At 43.1% G+C, this 19,825-nt stretch overlaps 1 protein-coding gene across 7 annotated transcripts in view; it reads right to left on the bottom strand.

The window, feature by feature from the left end:
* Positions 1–713: 713 nt before the first annotated feature.
* LOC109881689 (ATP-citrate synthase) overlaps positions 714–19,825 on the bottom strand; it is a 128,948-nt gene continuing 109,836 nt past the window's right edge. For 5 of the 7 annotated variants that reach the window (XM_031804974.1, XM_020473800.2, XM_020473802.2 and 2 more), the window contains 3 exons: positions 14,684–14,766; positions 12,728–12,804; positions 714–2,128 (listed from right to left, as the gene is read on the bottom strand). In XM_031804974.1, coding sequence (XP_031660834.1) covers positions 2,034–2,128; positions 12,728–12,804; positions 14,684–14,766 — 255 coding nt within the window. In that variant the 3' untranslated portion in view covers positions 714–2,033. The remainder of the gene's footprint in view (positions 2,129–12,727; positions 12,805–14,683; positions 14,767–19,825) is intronic. The other 2 variants (XM_020473803.2, XM_031804973.1) reach the window with 1 other exon arrangement.

Here is a 19,825-nt window from a genome sequence, read left to right as displayed (position 1 = left end):
GAAGTTGGGTGATGCAACAGGACAATGACCCAAAAGACATAAGTAAATCAACAACAGAATGGCTTCAACAGAAGAAAATACACCTTCTGGAGTGGCCCAGTCAGAGTCCCGACTTTAACCTGATTTAAAATGCTGTGACATGAACCCGAGAGCGGTTCACACCAGGCATCATAAGAATATTGTTGAACTGAAACAGTTTGGTAAAAATGTATGGTCCAAAATTCCTCCTGACCTTTGTGAAGGTCTGATCCGCAACTACAGAAAACATTCGGTTGAGGTTATTGCTGCCAAAGGAGGGTTAAACTTGTTATTAAATCCAAGGGTTCACCTACTTTTTCCACTCGACACTGAATGTTTACATGGTGTGTTCAATAAAGACATAAAAACGTATAATTGTTTGTTTTTAGTTTAAGCAGACTGTCTATTGTTGTGACTTAGATGAAGATCACATCAAATTTTATGACCAATTTATGCAGAAATGCAGGTAATTCCAAAAGGGTTCACATACTTTTTCTTTCCACTGTATATTCCCACACCAAATAATTTCTCCACTGTCTGTATATGCTCAGTTAACCTATATACTATTTGAGGATATATTTGGATGATACTAAATCCTTCACACCAATGTGTGTCGACCAGCACCTTTGGGGGAAAAAAAAGAAGAGACAGACAGCTTGCTACATGCATCACTTAGTGATAATGAATAGCCACAATGAAAAGTTAGACATTCTTGGTTTTATTAAACTGCAATATAACAATTCTGGGCATATATTTAATAAACTAAGAAGCATATTTAATTCACATTTAAATAAAACTGAGTAAAACAAAGAGAACAAACATGCCTGTCACAGAACATTGAGGTCAAAGAAAAATGGCACCACACATGTTTTGGTAGCAGTAGTCTAGTCATACGTGCAAATCAGACACTATTTTCCCAGATAAAATACACTGCCTTCATGGTCCCTCGCAAAAGATGCGTTTAAGACATTTTAAAGCAATTAACCCCTTCAAAAGTAGGACTGTTTATTGCCTTTTCCTTTATTTTGAAACATAACACATTTTTAACAAACACCACCCATGTATCATTTGTAATTTCTTGAAATCTAAATGGATGAAAATAAAGTTAACATGCTCGTTTCGTCCAATGACAGAGGGGATGAGAAAGGACATCAGGAAGAGTAGCTGTTGCTTTTGCAACAGATAATTGGGATCCTAACAAAAACAAAAAAAAGGCAGTGGCAAATCGACACTAACATTGAGCTAGTTAAACCGTTATCTTGAACAGCCACAGAGTACACACCATAATAGGCTACACAACTTTGGAAGGGGATTAAGGTCGGAAACTAGATTAAATGTGTAAATAAAATCTAATACAATATTACTCAAACAATTCTTTGGTTTTGTAATGTACATGACAGTGGATCGTTCAAGGCTTTTACACTCCATTGAGGGATGCAGGTTTACCGACTAAGACTACTTCTCCATAGGCAAGCTAGTGTTCATGTTATGTGCATTACCAAGTCACCCAGAAAGCATGCTAACTTTCAACAGCACACACCCTAGAGGCCTAAAGCAGGGCTAGCCCTATTATACAGCTCAACCAACTGTTAATCGTTTGAGAGTTTAGTAAGAGATATGAAAATAAAATATAAGTGAGTAGGCGATGGACCAATCACTCAAACAACCAGGTGGCATGGTCAAAAATAAGTGTAAGCCATTATCCCATTTGTGAACCGGTGACCTAGTTTTCCCAGTCACCTAGTGTGACCACAGCTGCAGCTTGCATTGGTTCGGCTACTTTTTTTTGTTCACGATTGAGTAACTTATCTTGAACTCATAACTTAAATAACGTGAAATTATTCCCCTTTTCTTTAGTGACCTACGAATAAAACTAACGCTCCCCTCTTCCCCCATATCCCCCCACCTCTGGATTTACCCTGCCCAAAGGCAGAGGTTGTTGAAGTGATAAGGTGAAAATGCTTCCCGTCGTATCCGAGTGTTGACATCCAGAGGTGCCGACTCGGTGTCATCAGTTACATTGACATGTGTTCAGGAAGCACATAGGAGATGTCATCCCATGGGTGGCGGTACAGGCCCTGTTTTAGCCTCTTCTGGTCCAGGTAATGACCTGGGATGGGAAGTAGAGAAAGTGATTATTGATTAACTAGAACTTATTTAACTACACCTTATAACTTAGTATTACTGTGATAGTGAAGGGCGGGGGTGTATGCCTTATGATTAACGACTACATGGTGTAATCACTACAACATATAGGAACTTAAGTAATTTTGTTCATCTGACCTAGAATTCCTTACAATCAAATGCTGACCGCATTATCTTCCAAGAGAATTCTCTTCGATTATAGTCAGTTGCATATATCCCTCCAACCTGAAAGAACTTCACTGGACTCTATGTAAACTAGAAACCATACATCAAGGCTGCATTTATTGTAACTGGGGATTTTAACAAAGCTAACGTGAGAACAAGACTCCCTAAATTCTATCAGCATAACGAATGAGTGACACGAGGTCGTAAGCATTCTGGATCATTGCCACACTAACTTCTGCGATGCATACAAAGCCCTCCCCCGCCCTGCCTTTGGCAAATCTGACCACGACTCAATTTTTTTAAGATTCCCAGCCTATAGACAAACTAAAACAGGAAACGCCCCTGCTCAGGTCTATCCAATGCTGATCTGACTAATCGGATTCGACACTTCAAGATTGCTTCACTCACGTGTACTGGGATATGTTCCAGATGATAGCCTCAGACAATAACGCTGACTCGGTGAGCGAGTTTATTAGCAAGTGCATCGGAGATATCGTACCCAACTGTGACTATTAAAACCTTTCCTAAAGAGAAACCGTGGATTGATGGCACATTCGCGCAAAACTGAAAGAGAAGTAGCTCTTAATCATGGCAAGGCGACTGGAAACATGAACGAATACAAACAATGCAGCTATTCCCTCAAACAAGCAAAGCGTCAGTATAGAGACAAAGTAGAGTTGCAATTCAACGGCTCAAACAGGAAACGCATTTGGCAGGGTCTATACAGTCAATCACATATTACAAAAAGAGAACGAGCCCCGTCGCGAACACCAACGTCTTGCTCCCAGACAAATTAAAAAACTTCTTTGCTCGCTTTGAGGACAATATAGTGCCACTGACACGGCCCACTACCAAAGCCTGTGGGCTCTCCTTCTCCGTGGCCAATGTGAGTAAAACATTTAAACTTGTTAACCCTCGCAAGGCTGCCAGCACAGATGGCATCCCTAGCCGCGTCCTCAGAACATGCACAGACCATCTGACTGGTGATCGTTTACGAACATATTCAATCTTTCCCTATCCCAGTCTCCGGTCCCCACATGCTTCAAAATTGCCACCATTGTTCCTGTTCCCAAGAAAGCTAAGGTAACTGAACTAAATGACTATTGCCCAGTTGCACTCACTTCCGTCATCATGAAGTGCTTTGAGAGACTAGTCAAGGATCATATTACCTCCACCCTACCTGATACCCTAGACCCACTCCAATTTGCTTACCACCCCAATAGGTCCACAGATGATGCAATCACTATCACACTGCACAATCCTGTCTGGACAAGAGGAATACCTATGTAAGAATGCTGTTCATTGACTACAGCTCAGCATTTAATGCCATAGTACCTTCCAAATTTGTCATTCAGCTCGAGACCCTGAGTCTCGACCCCGCCCTGTGCAGCTGGGTCCCGGACTTCCTGACGGGCTGCCCCCATGTGGTGAAGGTAGGAAACAACATTCCACCCTGCTGCTCCTCAACACTGGGGCCTCACAAGGGTACATTCTCAGCCGTCTCCTGTACTCCCTCCATAACTGTGTGGCCATGCACGCTTCCAACTCAAATCATTAAGGTGGTAGGCTTGATTACCAACCACGATGAGACGGCCTACAGGGAGGTGGGGAGGGCCCTCAGTGTGGTGTCAGGAAAATAACCTCAACGTCAACAAAACAAAGGAGATGATCGTGGACTTCACGAAACAGCAGAGGGAGCACCCACCCACCCACACGGGACAGTAGTGGAAAATGTGGAAAGTTTTAAGTTCCTCGTCGTATACCTCACAGACAAACTGAAATGGTCCACCTACACAGACAACGTGGTGAAGGCGCAACAGTGCCTCTTCAACCTCATGAGGTTGAAAAAAACAAACTTTTACAGATGCAATCGAGAGCATCCTGTCGGGTTGTATTACTGCCTGGTACGGCAACTATACACAGGGCCCAGCTGTAAAAGAGACCTTGGTCTCAGTCTGTGTTCCTTGTTGAAATTAAGGTATAACTGCACTGCCCTCAACTGCAAGGCTCTCCAGAGGGTAGTGCAGTCTGCACAACGGATCACTGGGGGCAAACTACCTGCCCTCCAGGACACCAACAGCATCCGATGTCACAGGAAGGCCAAAAAGATCATCAAGGACAACAACCACGCGAGCCACTGCCTGTTCACCCCGCTACCATCCAGAAGGTCAGTACAGGTGCATCAAAGCTGGGACCGAGAGACTGAAAAACAGCTTAGATCTCAAGGCAATCAGACTGTTAAACAGCCATCACTAACAGAGAGGCTGCAGCCAACAGACTCAAAACTCTGGCCACTAATATATGGACTTAAAAGGTATCACTAGCCACTTTATTAATGTTTTACAAGGTAGTAGTTGTGAATGCTGCATTTCTCTACACTCGCATTAATATCTGATAACCATGTGTATGTGACCAACAAAATTTGATTTAGTTGCCTTACCTAGCTACCTCAAGTTGAATGCACTGGCTCTAAGTCGCTTTGGATAAGAGCTTCTGCTAAATGACCAAAATGTAAACCTTTCCCTATGCCCCACCATGCTAGTAGACAGACCCATTAACCTCTCTGGGACCGTTCGGGTCGTGAGTGTCCCACCTCTCAACAGCCAGTGAAACTGCAGGGCGCCAATTTCAAATTCCTCAAACACAGTATTTTACACCATTTTAAAGATACAATTCTCGTTAATCCAACCAGTGTCCGATTTCAAAAACGCTTTTCGGTGAAAGCAGAACATATCATTATGTTAGGTTAGAGACCAAATCAAGCCAAACAGATACCCGCCATGTTGGAGTCAGATGTCAGAAATAGTATTAGAAATATTCACTTACCTTTGATGATCTTCATCAGAATGCACTCCCAGGAATCCCTGGTCCACAATGCTTGTTCTGTTCGATAATGTCCATCATTTATGTCAAAATAGCTCCTTTTTTTGGCGCGTTCAGTACACAATCTAAACTCGCCAAGCGCGTTCACTAGTTTCAGACAAAGTTTAAAAAAAAACAAGTTCCGTTACAGTCCGTAGCAACTTGTCAAACGATGTTTAGAATCAATATTTAGGGTGTTAAAACGTCTTGGATTTACCCATCTCGGATCCTGGAGAATTGTCATCAACTGACACTAATTAGCATAACGCAACGGACAAATATTACTAGAAAATATTCATATTCATGAAATCACAAGTCAAATATATTGTTTCAAATATTTTTTATTAAACACACAAGAATGGTGTATAAGTATACAAGACAGGTATACAATTCTTATCTAAACATAAGAGCATACAGGAACAACAAGACCCAGAGTTCTGGGTGAAAAACAAATAATACAAAACACGACATACAAAACAAGGACACGTAGAAAGAAAGAGGGAATCTTCTGCGAAGATTATACGTTTCCCTCAGCAACTCAAAGGAAGCAAAGGTCCCTTCTATGTATAAATCCCCTATGGTACTTATCCCCAGCTGTCCCCATCGCTCAAAGGTGTTATCAAGGTTAGAAGGGGCAAAGGAAGGATTCCTGGCGACAGGGAGCATGAATGACATTGGTCTAAGCTCAAAGTGGACTTTCATTTGCTTCCAGATTCGGACTGTGCTATGTATAATAGGATAGTTACAATAAAGTGACATCTCCAGATTGACAGGTGACAAAATCACAGCGCCAATAGAGAAGGGGTGACACTCCTCACGCTCCATAGTAAAGCCAGCTGGATGCCGGAAGTGCGTCATCCAGCAGAAACGTAACAACGGAGGTTAGCGGCCCAGTAATAAAATATAAAATTTGGGAGACACAATCCTCCTTCCATCTTGGATTTACAGAGGTGTTTTTTACCTATCCTGTGTGTTTTATAATCCCAGATGAAAGGATTGATAATTGAGTCCAGTTTATGAAAGGATTAGTATGAATACTGGGATGTTCTGATATAGGTAGAGCAGTTGTGGGAGGAAGACCATTTTAATGGCAATAATTCTCCCGAGCAGAGAAATTGGGAGAGTTCTCCAAAATAGCATGTTTGCTTTGAGTTTTTGTATCAGAGAGGGGAAATTCTCTTTAAATAGTAAGGAGTATTGTTTGGTAACTACAATTCCTAGGTAGGTACATTTTTCTGAAGATAACTTAAATGGGAGATGTTCTAGAAAGGAGGTGTTTTGCGACCGTATGGGCATTAATTCACTCTTGTTCCAATTGATTCTGTATCCCGAGAAGGTACCAAACAAATTGATCACATCAAGAATAGCTGGGATACTAGCCTGGGGTTCTGTTACATAGAGGATGTCATCTGCGTATAGGGAAATCTTATTTAGAGTATCTTTAGTATTATAGCCGTATATTGCTGCATGAGATCTAATCGTCTGAGCGAGCGGTTCGATAATTAGGGCGAAGAGCATAGGCGACAGCGCACAACCCTGCCTTGTCCCCCTGTTAAGGTTAAATCGGGGCGACAATGATTGGTTAGTGAGTATTCTGGCACAGGGGTTCCTATATAAAAGCTGGATCCAATTTATGAACTCATCTCCAATATTACATTTCTGTAGGACCTTGAATAGATAGGGCCACAACTTGGTCAAAGGCCTTTTCGGCGTCAAGAGATATGACGGCAAGGTCCAAGTTGGGTAACCTCTGAGAATACATAATATTGAAGAGGCGCCTGAGATTGAAGAATGAGTTTCTGTTAGGGATAAAGCCGGTCTGATCCAACTAGACCAATTTGCCAATTAAAGTGCTAAGCCTGTTAGCCAGAGTTTTTGCTAAAATCTTTTGGCCTGTATTAAGGAGAGATATTGGTCTGTATGACCCTACCTCGTCTGGATCCTTACCCTTCTTATGTATAACTGTAATGAACGCTTCGTCCAAAGTAGAAGGGAGAGCTCCATCCTCATTGGCCTGAACCAACATTTTGTGCAGGTAGGGAGAGAGCATGTTGCTGAACGTTTTATAGAATTCACCAGGGTATCCATCTGGGCCCGGGTTTTTGCCACTCTTTAGAGATTTAATTGTTTCTCGAATTTCATCAAGAGATATTTCCTTATTCAGGAAGTTAGAATCTTCCTGGTTCAGGGCAGGAAGATTACAGTCCTCCATTTTTTTTTAGCATAATTAAGGGGTTAGGATCTGCTTTAGATGTATATAGAGTCTCATAAAACTGCCGGAATCTGTCATTGATGTCTTTGGCGGAAGAGAGTAATTCCCCAGATGCAGATTTAACTTTGTGAATCATTCTGTCACTCACATTTTTTCGAAGTTGTCTGGCGAGTAATTTGTTACATATATATATATATATACACATATCTCAATTTTGTTGTCCAGTTCAGCAATAGTGGCCTTAAGATCCTCCTCAGCTATAGCAACACGTAGCTCCCCCAAAGCCCGGGTAAGTTCTGTAAGTGTCACGTTGTTGCAGGTGCCTCCCGCCATGTCTGTCTCGTTGTTTAGTGGGGAGTAGGCCTCCGCTGTGGATTTATTGTCCTTTGGTCGCTTATTACTCGGCATTTTCATATAAAAAGTTACAATCTTGTATTAGAAAGAAACGCTTGCTGTAAAAAGTGCCATAAAGGAGGTTAAATTAGATTATTTCGCAAAAAAGTAGCAGGAGCCTCTCACGCACAGCCGTTCACTCCAACATGCTAGCTCCGCCCCCCACAAGTGAAATCTATTGAAACACAGCTTAGCCTTTTGTTAATCACCCTGTCATCTCAGATTTTGAAATTATGCTTTACAGCCAAAGCAAGACAAGCATTTGTGTAAGTTTATCGATAGCCTAGCATATCATTATGCCTAGCTAGCAGCAGGCAACCTGGTCACGAAAAACAGAAAAGCAATCAAATTAAATCGCTTACCTTTGATGAGTTTCGGATATTTTCACTCACGAGACTCCCAGTTAGATAGCAAATGTTCCTTTTTCCCATAAAGATAATTTTTGTAGCCGAAATAACTTTGTTAGTTCTTCACGTTTGGCTGAGAATTCGACCGGAAATTGCGATCACAACAACGCCGAAAATATTCCAAATTAGATCCATAATATCGACAAAAACATGGCAAACATTGTTTATAATCAATCCGAGGTGTTTTTCAAATATCTATTCGATAATCTATCAACCGGGACAGGTGGCTTCTTTGTAGGAAAGAGAATAAATGGTAGCATTTGTCTATTACGCACAAATCACTCAGAGCCTCCACTGACGCAATGTTGTCGTTCAGGCTCATTTTTCAAATAAAAGCCTGAAACTTTGTATTGTGACACTAGACACATTAGGGAAGCCATAGAAAAAGGAATCTGGTTGATATCCCATTCACTGCTCAATAGGGACGCATAGGAACGCAGAGCTTTCTAAATAAGAGTCTTCCTGATTGGATTTTTCTCAGGCTTTCGCCTGCAATATCAGTTCTGTTATACTCAGACAATATTTTTACAGTTTTGGAAACTTTAGTGTTTTCTATCCTAAGCTGTCAATTATATGCATATTCTAGCATCTTGTCCTGACAAAATAGCCCATTTACTTTGGGAATGTTATTTTTTCAAAAATGAAAGTAGTGCCCCCTAGATTCAACAGGTTAACATAAATCTTCAATAATGTTCCAACCGGACAATTCCTTTGTCTGTACAAATGAAGCGGAACATAGCTACCTTTCACGTGAGTGCGCCAGACCGAGGCTGTGGCACCCTGCCAGACCACTCACTCAAAGAGCTCTTATGAGCCCCTCCTTTAGAGTAGAATCCTCAAAACAGTTTCTAGTGGAAGCCTTAGGAAGTGAAACATAACAGTGGGGAGAACAAGTATTTGATACACTGCCGATGTTGCAGGTTTACCTACTTACAAAGCATGTAGAGGTCTGTAATTTTTATCATAGGTACACTTCAACTGTGAAACGGAATCTAAAACAAAAATCCAGAAAATGACATTGTATAATTTTTATTTTATTTTTTTAACTCTTGTTTATTAAGTTTTACACACACACACACACACACACACACACACACACACACACACACGACATATTGTATAATTTTTAAGTAATTAATTAGCATTTTAATTGCAATTATCAGAAAAGCAGAACTTAATATTTGGTACAGAAACCTTTGTTTGCAATTACAGATCATACGTTTCCTGTAGTTCTTGGCCAGGTTTGCACACACTGCGGCAGGATTTTGGCCCACTCCTCCATACAGACCTTCTTCAGGTTTCGGGGCTGTCGCTGGGCAATATGGACTTTCAGCTCCCTCCAAAGATTTTCTATTGGGTTCAGGTCTGGAGACTGGCTAGGCCACTCCAGGACCTTGAGGTGCTTCTTACGGAGCCACTCCTTAGTTGCCCTGGCTGTGTGTTTTGGCTCGTTGTCATGCTGGAAGGCCTCTTACTCTGCTCGTTGTCATGCTGGAAGACCTCCTCTCATGCTGGAATGCTCTTACTGAGGGAAGGAGGATGTTGGCCAAGATCGAGCGATACATGGTCCCATCCATCCTCCCCTCAATACGGCGCAGTCGTCCTGTCCCCTTTGCAGAAAAGCATCCTCAAATAATGATGTTTCCACCTCCATGCTTCACGGTTGGGATGGTGTTCTTGGGGTTGTACTCATCCTTCTTCCTCCAAACATGGCGAGTGGAGTTGAGACAAAAATACAGCTTTTTGGTCTAATCAGACCACATGACCTTCTCCCATTACTCCTCTGGATCATCCAGATGGTCATTGGCAAACTTCAGGCGGGCCTGGACATGCGCTGGCTTGAGCAGGGGGACCTTGCGTGCGCTGCAGGATTTTAATCCATGACGGCGTAGTGTATTACTAATGGTTTTCTTTGAGACTGTGGTCCCAGCTCTCTTCAGGTCATTGACCAGGTCCTGCCGTGTAGTTCTGGGCGGATCCCTCACCTTCCCCATGATCATTGATGCCCCACGAGGTGAGATCTTGCATGGAGCCCCAGACCGAGGTCGATTGATCATCATCTTGAACTTCCCAGCCTTGTGCAGGTCTACAATTTTATCCCTGATGTCCTTCCACAGCTCTCTGGTCTTGGCCATTGTGGATAGGTTGGAGTCTGTTTGATTGAATGTGTGGACAGGTGTCTTTTATACAGGTAACGAGTTCAAACAGGTGCAGTTAATACAGGTAATGAGTGGAGAACAAGGAGGGCTTCTTAAAGAAAAACAAACAGGTCTGTGAGAGCTGGAATTCTTACTGGTTCAAATACTCATGTCATGTAATAAAATGCAAATTAATTAATCATACAATGTGATTTTCTGGATTTTTTTAGATTCCGTCTCAGTTGAAGTGTACCTATGATAAAAATTACAGCTTACTACATGCTTTGTAAATAGGAAAACCTGCAAAGTCAGCAGTGTATCAAATACTTGTTCTCCCCACTATCTTCAATAGGGGCTGAGTTGAAAAACTACAAACCTCAGATTTCCCACTTCCTGGGAAATTTTGTCTCAGGTTTTTATTCTCACAGACATCATTTAAACAGTTTTAGAAACTTCAGTGTCTTCTATCCGAATCGACTAATTATATGTATACTCTAGCTTTCACGGCTGAGTGCAGGCAGCTTAATTTGGGAACGTTTTCCCATCCAGAATTCCCAATACTGCCCCCTACCCCAAAGAAGTTAATTCACCAACCCAGTACACTGTAAAAAATAATCCTGTAATTTTGACAGCAAAGTCAATAACTTATTGTAGATTTACAGGACCTTTACTAAAACACAAATGTACAGCATATTACTGTAACACCTGACTAGAGCAAAATGCTGTATTTCTAGAATTTACAGTGCATTAATGTCAGCACAGTAGCCAGTAAATTACTGTAGATTTACAGGACAAGGTTTTTGGAATGCAAAGAGACAGTATGGCACTGTATTTTGTGGGGTACACCCTTCTCACGAACACGTGCAACAAATAAATCCTCTTACAAGGGATGCCTCAAAATATGTTAATGAGCCAGAGATTATTTCTCTGCCCACAGCATTTTCTCTCAATGCACTATAATTCACAGTATGCTTTTGTAAATATAAAGCCAAACAGGTAATATAGTACATGAAAATAGAATTACTGTAATTTCCAGACTATAAACCGCTACTTTATTCCCACGCTTTGAACCTCGCGGTTTATACAATGACGCGGCTAATTTATGGATTTTTCCCGCTTTCACAAGATTCATGCCGCCAAAAAACTGAGCACCGTCACATAATGTGACGTAAATCGAGCGCGCTCAAACTTCCCATCATTCTGATTACGGTAGTAATTTTGTCACCCTCATCATGGCAAAGACACGGAGAAATGCATATGATGCAGCTTTCAAGTTGAAGGTGATCGATCTGGCTGTTGGAAAAGGAAATAGAGCTGCTGCACGGGAGCTTGGCCTTAATGAGTCGATGATAAGACGTTGGAAACAGCAGCGTGAGGAACTGACTCAGTGCATAAAGACAACAAAAGCTTTCAGAGGGAAGAAAAGCAGATGGCCGAAAGTATTTGCAGCCACTCGACATCAGTGTAAATCGTGCATTTAAAGGTGGCGCTCCTTGTTCAGTGGGAGGCTTGGAAGACAAGTGGGGGAAATCCTTCACTAAAACGGGCCGCAGGCGAAGAGCATCTTATGGTCAAGTCTGCCAGTGGGTCCTGACAGCGTGGAGCATTGTCAAAAAATCCACTATCATCAATGGGTTTCGAAAGGCTGGACTGCTGCGTGTTGAAGGGGCAGCATGAGCTCAGCGGGGTATTTGCCTCCGGATGAAAGTGACGAGAGCGACAATGAAAACGATCCAACATCGGATGAAGCAATTCTGAGGCTATTCAACTCCGACACCAAAGGAGATGACTTCAGTGGTTTCAGTGCACAAGGAGGAGGAAGATAGTGACCAATGACTTTCTTGGTAGGCTACTGTTTTAATTGTTGTTACAAGCCGTGTTTCGTTAAAGCCTATTTATTTTTGTTACAAGCCATGTTTCGTTAAAGCCTATTTATTTTTGTTACAAGCCGTGTTTCGTTTAAAGGCTGTGTAAAGTTAATTTGTTTCAATGGTACCGGTAGGCACCTGTGGCTTATAGACATGTGCGGCTTATTTATGTACAAAATACATATTTTTTTATAATTCAGTGGGTGCGGTTTATATTCATTAATAGTCCAGCAATTACGGTACAGTAGCTAACAAAATATACACCAATTTGTTAGTCTAGGTGATCCTCCGTTTTTCAGTTAACTGGACATTCAAATTAGTGTTAAACTGATGAGTGAAATTCAGCATATACTGCAGACCTGGGTTGAATTGGCCTTATGTAATGGCCTAAAAAGCCCACATGCTGCTTGCCAGGAGAGCTGCACCACAAGAATTTCAAAAACGTGTGTATTCGAACCAGATTTTATATGAGGTGGGTTTAATGTTGAGAGACACCTAAAATAAGCCAACGGGACTCACCGATGAAGCCCATACTCCTGCCCAGCACAAAGATCCCATTCAGTGCACCAATCTCCACAAACTCGTCCGCTTCGTCTCTGTAACGCAGAACACATACACTTACCAGACTGCATCTCCTAAGTCACTATTACAGGCTTCTCTGAAACGTGTTGGGAAAATACACTGCTCAAAAAAATAAAGGGAACACTTAAACAACACAATGTAACTCCAAGTCAATCACACTTCTGTGAAATCACTGTCCACTTTTAGGAAGCAACACTGACAAATTTCACATGCTGTTGTGCAAATGGAATAGACAACAGGTGGAAATTAGGCAATTAACAAGACACCCCCCAATAAAGGAGTGGTTCTGCAGGTGATAACCACTTCTTAGTTCCTATGCTTCCTGGCTGATGTTTTGGTCACTTTTGAATGCTGGCGGTGCTTTCACTCTAGTGGTAGCATGAGACGGAGTCTACAACCCACACAAGTGGCTCAGGTAGTGCAGCTCATCCAGGATGGCCAATCAGTGCGAGCTGTGGCAAGAAGGTTTGCTGTGTCTGTCAGCGTAGTGTCCAGAGCATGGAGGCGCTACCAGGGCCGCAAGCCAGTACATCAGGAGACGTGGAGGAGGCCATAGGAGGGCAACAACCCAGCAGCAGGACCGCTACCTCCGCCTTTGTGCAAGGAGGAGCAGGAGGAGCACTGCCAGAGCCCTGCAAAATGACCTCCAGCAGGCCACAAATGTGCATGTGTCTGCTCAAACGGTCAGAAACAGAGACTCCGTGAGGGTGGAATGAGGGCCCGACGTCCACAGGTGGGTGTTATGCTTACAGCACGTTTGGCATTTGCCAGAGAACACCAAGATTGGCAAATTCACCACTGGCGCCCTGTGCTCTTCACAGATAAAAGCAGGTTCACACTGAGCACGTGACAGAGTCTGGAGACGCCGTGGAGAACATTCTGCTGCCTGCAACATCCTCCAGCATGACCGGTTTGGCGGTGGGTCAGTCATGGTGTGGGGTGGCATTTCTTTGGGGGGGCCGCACAGCCCTCCATGTGCTCGCCAGAGGTAGCCTGACTACCGTTAGGTACCGAGATGAGAACCTCAGACCCCTTGTGAGACCATATGCTGGTGCGGTTGGCCCTGGGTTCCTCCTAATGCAAGACACTGCTAGACCTGATGCTTGATGCTATGGACTGGCCCGCCCGTTCCCCAGACCTGAATCCAATTGAGCACATCTGGGACATCATGTCTCCCTCCATCCACCAACGCCACGTTGCACCACAGACTGTCCAGGAGTTGGCGGATGCTTTAGTCCAGGTCTGGGAGGAGATCCCTCAGGAGACCATCCGCCACCTCATCAGGAGCATGCCCAGGCGTTGTAGGGAGGTCATACAGGCACGTGGAGGCCACACACACTACTGAGCCTCATTTTGACTTGTTTTAAGGACATCACATCAACGTTGGATCAGCCTGTAGTGTGTTTTTCCACTTTAATTTTGAGTGCGACTCCAAATCCAGACCTCCATGGGTTGATAAATTTGATTTCCATTGATCATTTTTGTGTGATTTTGTTGTCAGCACATTCAACTATGTAAAGAAAAAAGTATTTAATAAGAATATTTCATTCATTCAGATCTAGGATGTGTTATTTTAGTGTTCCCTTTAATTTTGTTTGAGCAGTGTATAATGTGCATATTAGTACACAGCCACTTAATATCTTTCTGTGTATGATAGGACAAACCTCCATTAGACCTACACACCTGACTTAAAACAGTTTGCTTTTCTACAAGCTTTTCTACAAGTGATTAACACAGTCCAATTTTGAGTCCAATTTTGAGTAGCACGAATTTGAACAGCAATCTCAAATTGACATCAATGAATGCATGATTTGTGCCTAAGTTGATGTTTTGCACACAATCCTTTAGTAATGATTTGGCCGCATGCAAGACCAAAGAGAAACGTCCTCTTACCGTGTGAATCCACCGCACATCCTAAGTAGGTCCACAAAGGCCACACCGATGAAGCCGTCCACATTGAGGATCAGGTTGGGTTTCTGCACACAGACAGGAGGGAAACAACAATACTTAGTTGATGAATCAATGGGCTTCTTCAACATTGCGGCAGACTGATCTACAAATCACCTTGCATCATAAATAACTTTCAGTATTGTTTGGCTGTGAAGACAGTTCTCCCCTGCTCCGCCTCCACCCACCCCTCTGGGTCTCTCTTTCTCAAAGTTAAGGATCCGGATCACATTTGGCGCATGTGTTAATTTTACACCAAAAAAATGTTTAACCTATCGATCACCTATATATTTTTTAACCTGTCGTAATGGACATTCCAGTTGCACAAGCAGGACGTACGCAGTCCCTACACATTGCATTGGAGCAAAATCAAGCCAAATTTTGAGATGTTGGCTAATATTTATAGTTGCTGCAATATCGTGGTCACTAGCCCAGAGTTCCTAAAAAAACAACACCACGACTGACTGCCTGTCTGCCTCCTGCTTAGCCAATGTGTGCAATGGTGAAAAAAAACTACAAATCGCTAATTAGATTCCCTGTCTGCGTCTTGCTTGTGTTTAATATGCTGCCTAGGTAGCTACATGTAACTCTACACTTGCGTTTTGCATTGGGGCAATGGAATTGTCTGCATGTACTGTAACTCAGCAGCTAAGAACATTAAATTGCTTGACTGCCTGTTTGTGTCACGCTTGTGTTTGCAATACTGTTACAACAACCTTTGTACGAACATGTCGTTCATGTCTTTTGTGTGCGGCATGTAGCCTAACTCACCTCCTGAAAAAATACAATTAAATAAAAATGGCGCTTATGCTTGTAATAGCCTACTGTTACAACACATGTTTGCTTTTCATAGGTTTCTCCTCCATCATGCCATGCCATTGTTTTGAGCCCTCCATTGGCACACCATAGCGGTGGTGATAAACGCTAAATAAACGATAAAGTGGTGATAATAAACCCATTCTGGACAGACACCAACTACTGTTTCATCTAAATTACACTATAGTGCCTGTTCGAACGTATCTTTTGTGTACAGCATGTCAAAGTTTGTAGGCTGCACCAGACAAAAGCAGAGGCAAAGCAGCTACATAAAATAAGCGGTAGTGGAGTGGGCAGCTACGTAAAAAAAATCCTGCACATTTATATGCAGGAATCTTTAGCAATGGCAAATCAGGAACCGAAGCCACGTTGTGAATGGGCCACCAGTCAACCCCCCCCCCCCCCCCCCAAATACTGTTTCATCTAAATTACACTATAGTGCCTGTTCGAGCGTATCTTTTGTGTACAGCATGTCAAAGTTTGTAGGCTGCACCAGACAAAAGCAGAGGCAAAGCAGCTACATAAAATAAGCGGTAGCGGAGTGGGCGGCTACGTAAAAAAAATCCTGCACATATATGCAGGAATCTTTAGCAATGGCAAATCAGGAACCGAAGCCACGTTGTGAATGGGCCACGTTGTGAATGGGCCACCAGTCAACCCCCCCTCCCCCCCCAAATTTGATACTCTCGAACACAGCCAGGGAAAGTACCCATCTTTTTTCATCTGGACACAGAAATCAAGGGGTACACTTCATAAGGTTGAAATGACTGATACTCTAGTATATGCAGGGTTATTAGTCCATGAGTAAGATCCCCGAATTTGGGCCATCAGGCTCACTTGGGATGACGATGTCTCAGGGATTATCTTGAAGGTCTGTGTCCTTAAGAGTTGGAAAATGTGTGATAGCAATGTGAGCTTTCTCTGCGTTATCACTCGTTCATCCCTCCATCCCATACATTTTACCCTATGACAAACAATGTCAGGATACAACAAGTTACTGCTCAAGCACACCCTTTAAATCATTACAAAGTTAAGATTCACAGCTATCCAGGGGACACATTTTTGGAATGTTAAGGTCAACAGAACTTTGACCTTTGGGCCAGTGGTGTCACCCCTGAACCTTTTGGACAAATGTATTAAAAAAAAAAAAAATCTGATATGGCATCTTCATAACATATGTTAAGCAGTATTAAAACAAAAGTTTAAACATTTTTATGACAAAAATAAACAAATGTGCTAGGCAGTAGTAGGGTAGTCACTAGTTCACACAGCCAAAGTATTATGGCTAAACCCCACTCTACAAATTAAGACCAAAAATCGATGATTTTGTGGCTCTTAACTAGTGGAAACCCAGTAGTAGGCACTGCATGAAGCCACCGGAATGACTCAGTAGCTGCTGTGATTGGTCAGGATTTCACAACGCAGTGGACCACTCACATCCCTTCACCCCTCCTCACAGCACCGGTTAAATGTTAATGTCTTCACTCAGCAAAACACTCACTCAGTCTGTAGTATATCACAGAGCAAATATGGATATTCGGAACATCTTTCGAAGGAGAGGCAAAAGAAGCGAGCAGGTTGAGCATGAGCAGGCAGCAGTGAATGAGGTGGAGAGGGCAGAACAGCCAGAAACTCAAAGTGCAGCAGCAGAGTTAGCCACAGGTTTGTGCAGGGTTGGTGGTAGCAAACTAGCTAGTCTCCCTTAGCATAAGGGTTGGCTAATGCTAATAAACTAGCATTAGCGCTCAGCATCCAAATCAAATCAAATTTTATTTGTCACATACACATGGTTAGCAGATGTTAATGCGAGTGTAGCAAAATGCTTGTGCTTCTAGTTCCGACAATGCAGTAATAACGAACAAGTAATCTAACTAACAATTCCAAAACTACTGTCTTATACACACAAGTGTAAGGGGATAAATAATATGTACATAAAGATAAATGAATGAGTGATGGTACAGAGCGGCATAGGCAAGATACAGCAGATGGTATCGAGTACAGTATATACATATGAGATGAGTATGTAAACAAAGTGGCATAGTTAAAGTGGCTAGTGATACATGTATTACATAAGGATGCAGTCGATGATATAGAGTACAGTATATACGTATACATATGAGATGAATAATGTAGGGTATGTAAACATATTAAGTAGCATTGTTTAAAGTGGCTAGTGATATATTTTACATCATTTCCCATCAATTCCCATTATTAAAGTGGCTGGAGTTGAGTCAGTGTGTTGGCAGCAGCCACTCAATGTTAGTGGTGGCTGTTTAAAGGTCTGATGGCCTTGAGATAGAAGCTGTTTTTCAGTCTCTCGGTCCCAGCTTTGATGCACCTGTACTGACCTAGCCTTCTGGATGATAGCGCGGTGAACAGGCAGTGGCTCGGGTGGTTGTTGTCCTTGATGATCTTTATGGCCTTCCTGTAACATCGGGTGGTGTAGGTGTCCTGGAGGGCAGGTAGTTTGCCCCCGGTGATGCGTTGTGCAGACCTCACTACCCTCTGGAGAGCCTTACGGTTGTGGGCGGAGCAGTTGCCGTACCAGGCGGTGATACAGCCCGCCAGGATGCTCTCGATTGTGCATCTGTAGAAGTTTGTGAGTGCTTTTGGTGACAAGCCGAATTTCTTCAGCCTCCTGAGGTTGAAGAGGCGCTGCTGCGCCTTCTTCACGATGCTGTCTGTGTGGGTGGACCAATTCAGTTTGTCTGTGATGTGTATGCCGAGGAACTTAAAACTTGCTACCCTCTCCACTACTGTTCCATCGATGTGGATAGGGGGGTGTTCCCTCTGCTGTTTCCTGAAGTCCACAATCATCTCCTTAGTTTTGTTGACGTTGAGCGTGGGTGAACAGGGAGTACAGGAGAGGGCTCAGAACGCACACTTGTGGGGCCCCAGTGTTGAGGATCAGCGGGGTGGAGATGTTGCCTACCCTCACCACCTGGGGGCGGCCCGTCAGGAAGTCCAGTACCCAGTTGCACAGGGCGGGGGTCGAGACCCAGGGTCTCGAGCTTGATGACGAGCTTGGAGGGTACTATGGTGTTAAATGCCGAGCTGTAGTCGATGAACAGCATTCTCACATAGGTATCCCTCTTGTCCAGATGGGTTAGGGCAGTGTGCAGTGTGGTTGAGATTGCATCGTCTGTGGACCTATTTGGGAGGTAAGCAAATTGGAGTGGGTCTAGGGTGTCAGGTAGGGTGGAGGTGATATGGTCCTTGACTAGTCTCTCAAAGCACTTCATGATGACGGAAGTGAGTGCTACGGGGCGGTAGTTGTTTAGCTCAGTTACCTTAGCTTTCTTGGGAACAGGAACAATGGTGGCCCTCTTGAAGCATGTGGGAACAGCAGACTGGGTTAGGGATTGATTGAATATGTCCGTAAACACAACAGCCAGCTGGTCTGCGCATGCTCTGAGGGCGTGGCTGGGGATGCCGTCTGGGCCTGCAGCCTTGCAAGGGTTAACACGTTTAAATGTTTTACTCACGACTCCGATAGCGTCTCTCCAGTGAGCCATGTTTCCGTGAAGCAAAGAACGTTACAGTCTCTGATGTCCCTCTGGACACACAACATCCTTAAGCTATTGGGTGTCAGAGTTATTCAACAGTACATTTAGTGAACGTGCAAGCTAAGGATGTTGATATAGGTCATGATATTAGATTAAGTGCTTACTTACAGCGAGTGTATTGGATAGGTTTAATTTCTGTAGCTAGCTAGCCACTTCGGTAGCTACTGGCTGGCTAGCTGAGACCGAAGAGAGAAAAGTTTCCGACTGAAGCACATATCTTCTGAGTGACACAGTGCCCCCCTGTAGACTGAAGCTAAACCTTAGTACAACTTGATATTAACCCTAATAATTCCACATTTAACCCAACCCCTCTGAATCAGAGAGGTGCGGGGGGCTAAACATGCTTGACTTGATGGCCTATATGGAAATAACAGACATGTAACTATGTAAATAAAAATAAACTGCCCATTATTACATGGATTAAATTATTTAGAGCTTTAATTTGTATTATGCTTTTTATTCACTTAGCTACTTACATTTTGTATTGTTGCTGCATTGTCGAGAGTAACATGCAAGTAAGGGATACCCCCCTGAAATGGACAAAAATGAATGGGAAGTCATTGGCCAAACCATATACACGGTGTCCAATACCACCCAATCTGGCGTTGATTCGTGTAAAGTTGATTTCAAATGCCATATGGCAAATGCCAGGTGTAACACTTTGAAAATCCAACAGGTGGCGAGCACGCTCCACCGGGGTTTTTCA

Source organism: Oncorhynchus kisutch, linkage group LG25 (genome assembly GCF_002021735.2).
Source record: "Oncorhynchus kisutch isolate 150728-3 linkage group LG25, Okis_V2, whole genome shotgun sequence".
NCBI classification, from domain to species: domain Eukaryota; kingdom Metazoa; phylum Chordata; class Actinopteri; order Salmoniformes; family Salmonidae; genus Oncorhynchus; species Oncorhynchus kisutch.
The sequence above is the reverse complement of the archived record's forward strand: the minus strand, read 5'-3'. Positions and strand labels throughout refer to the sequence as shown.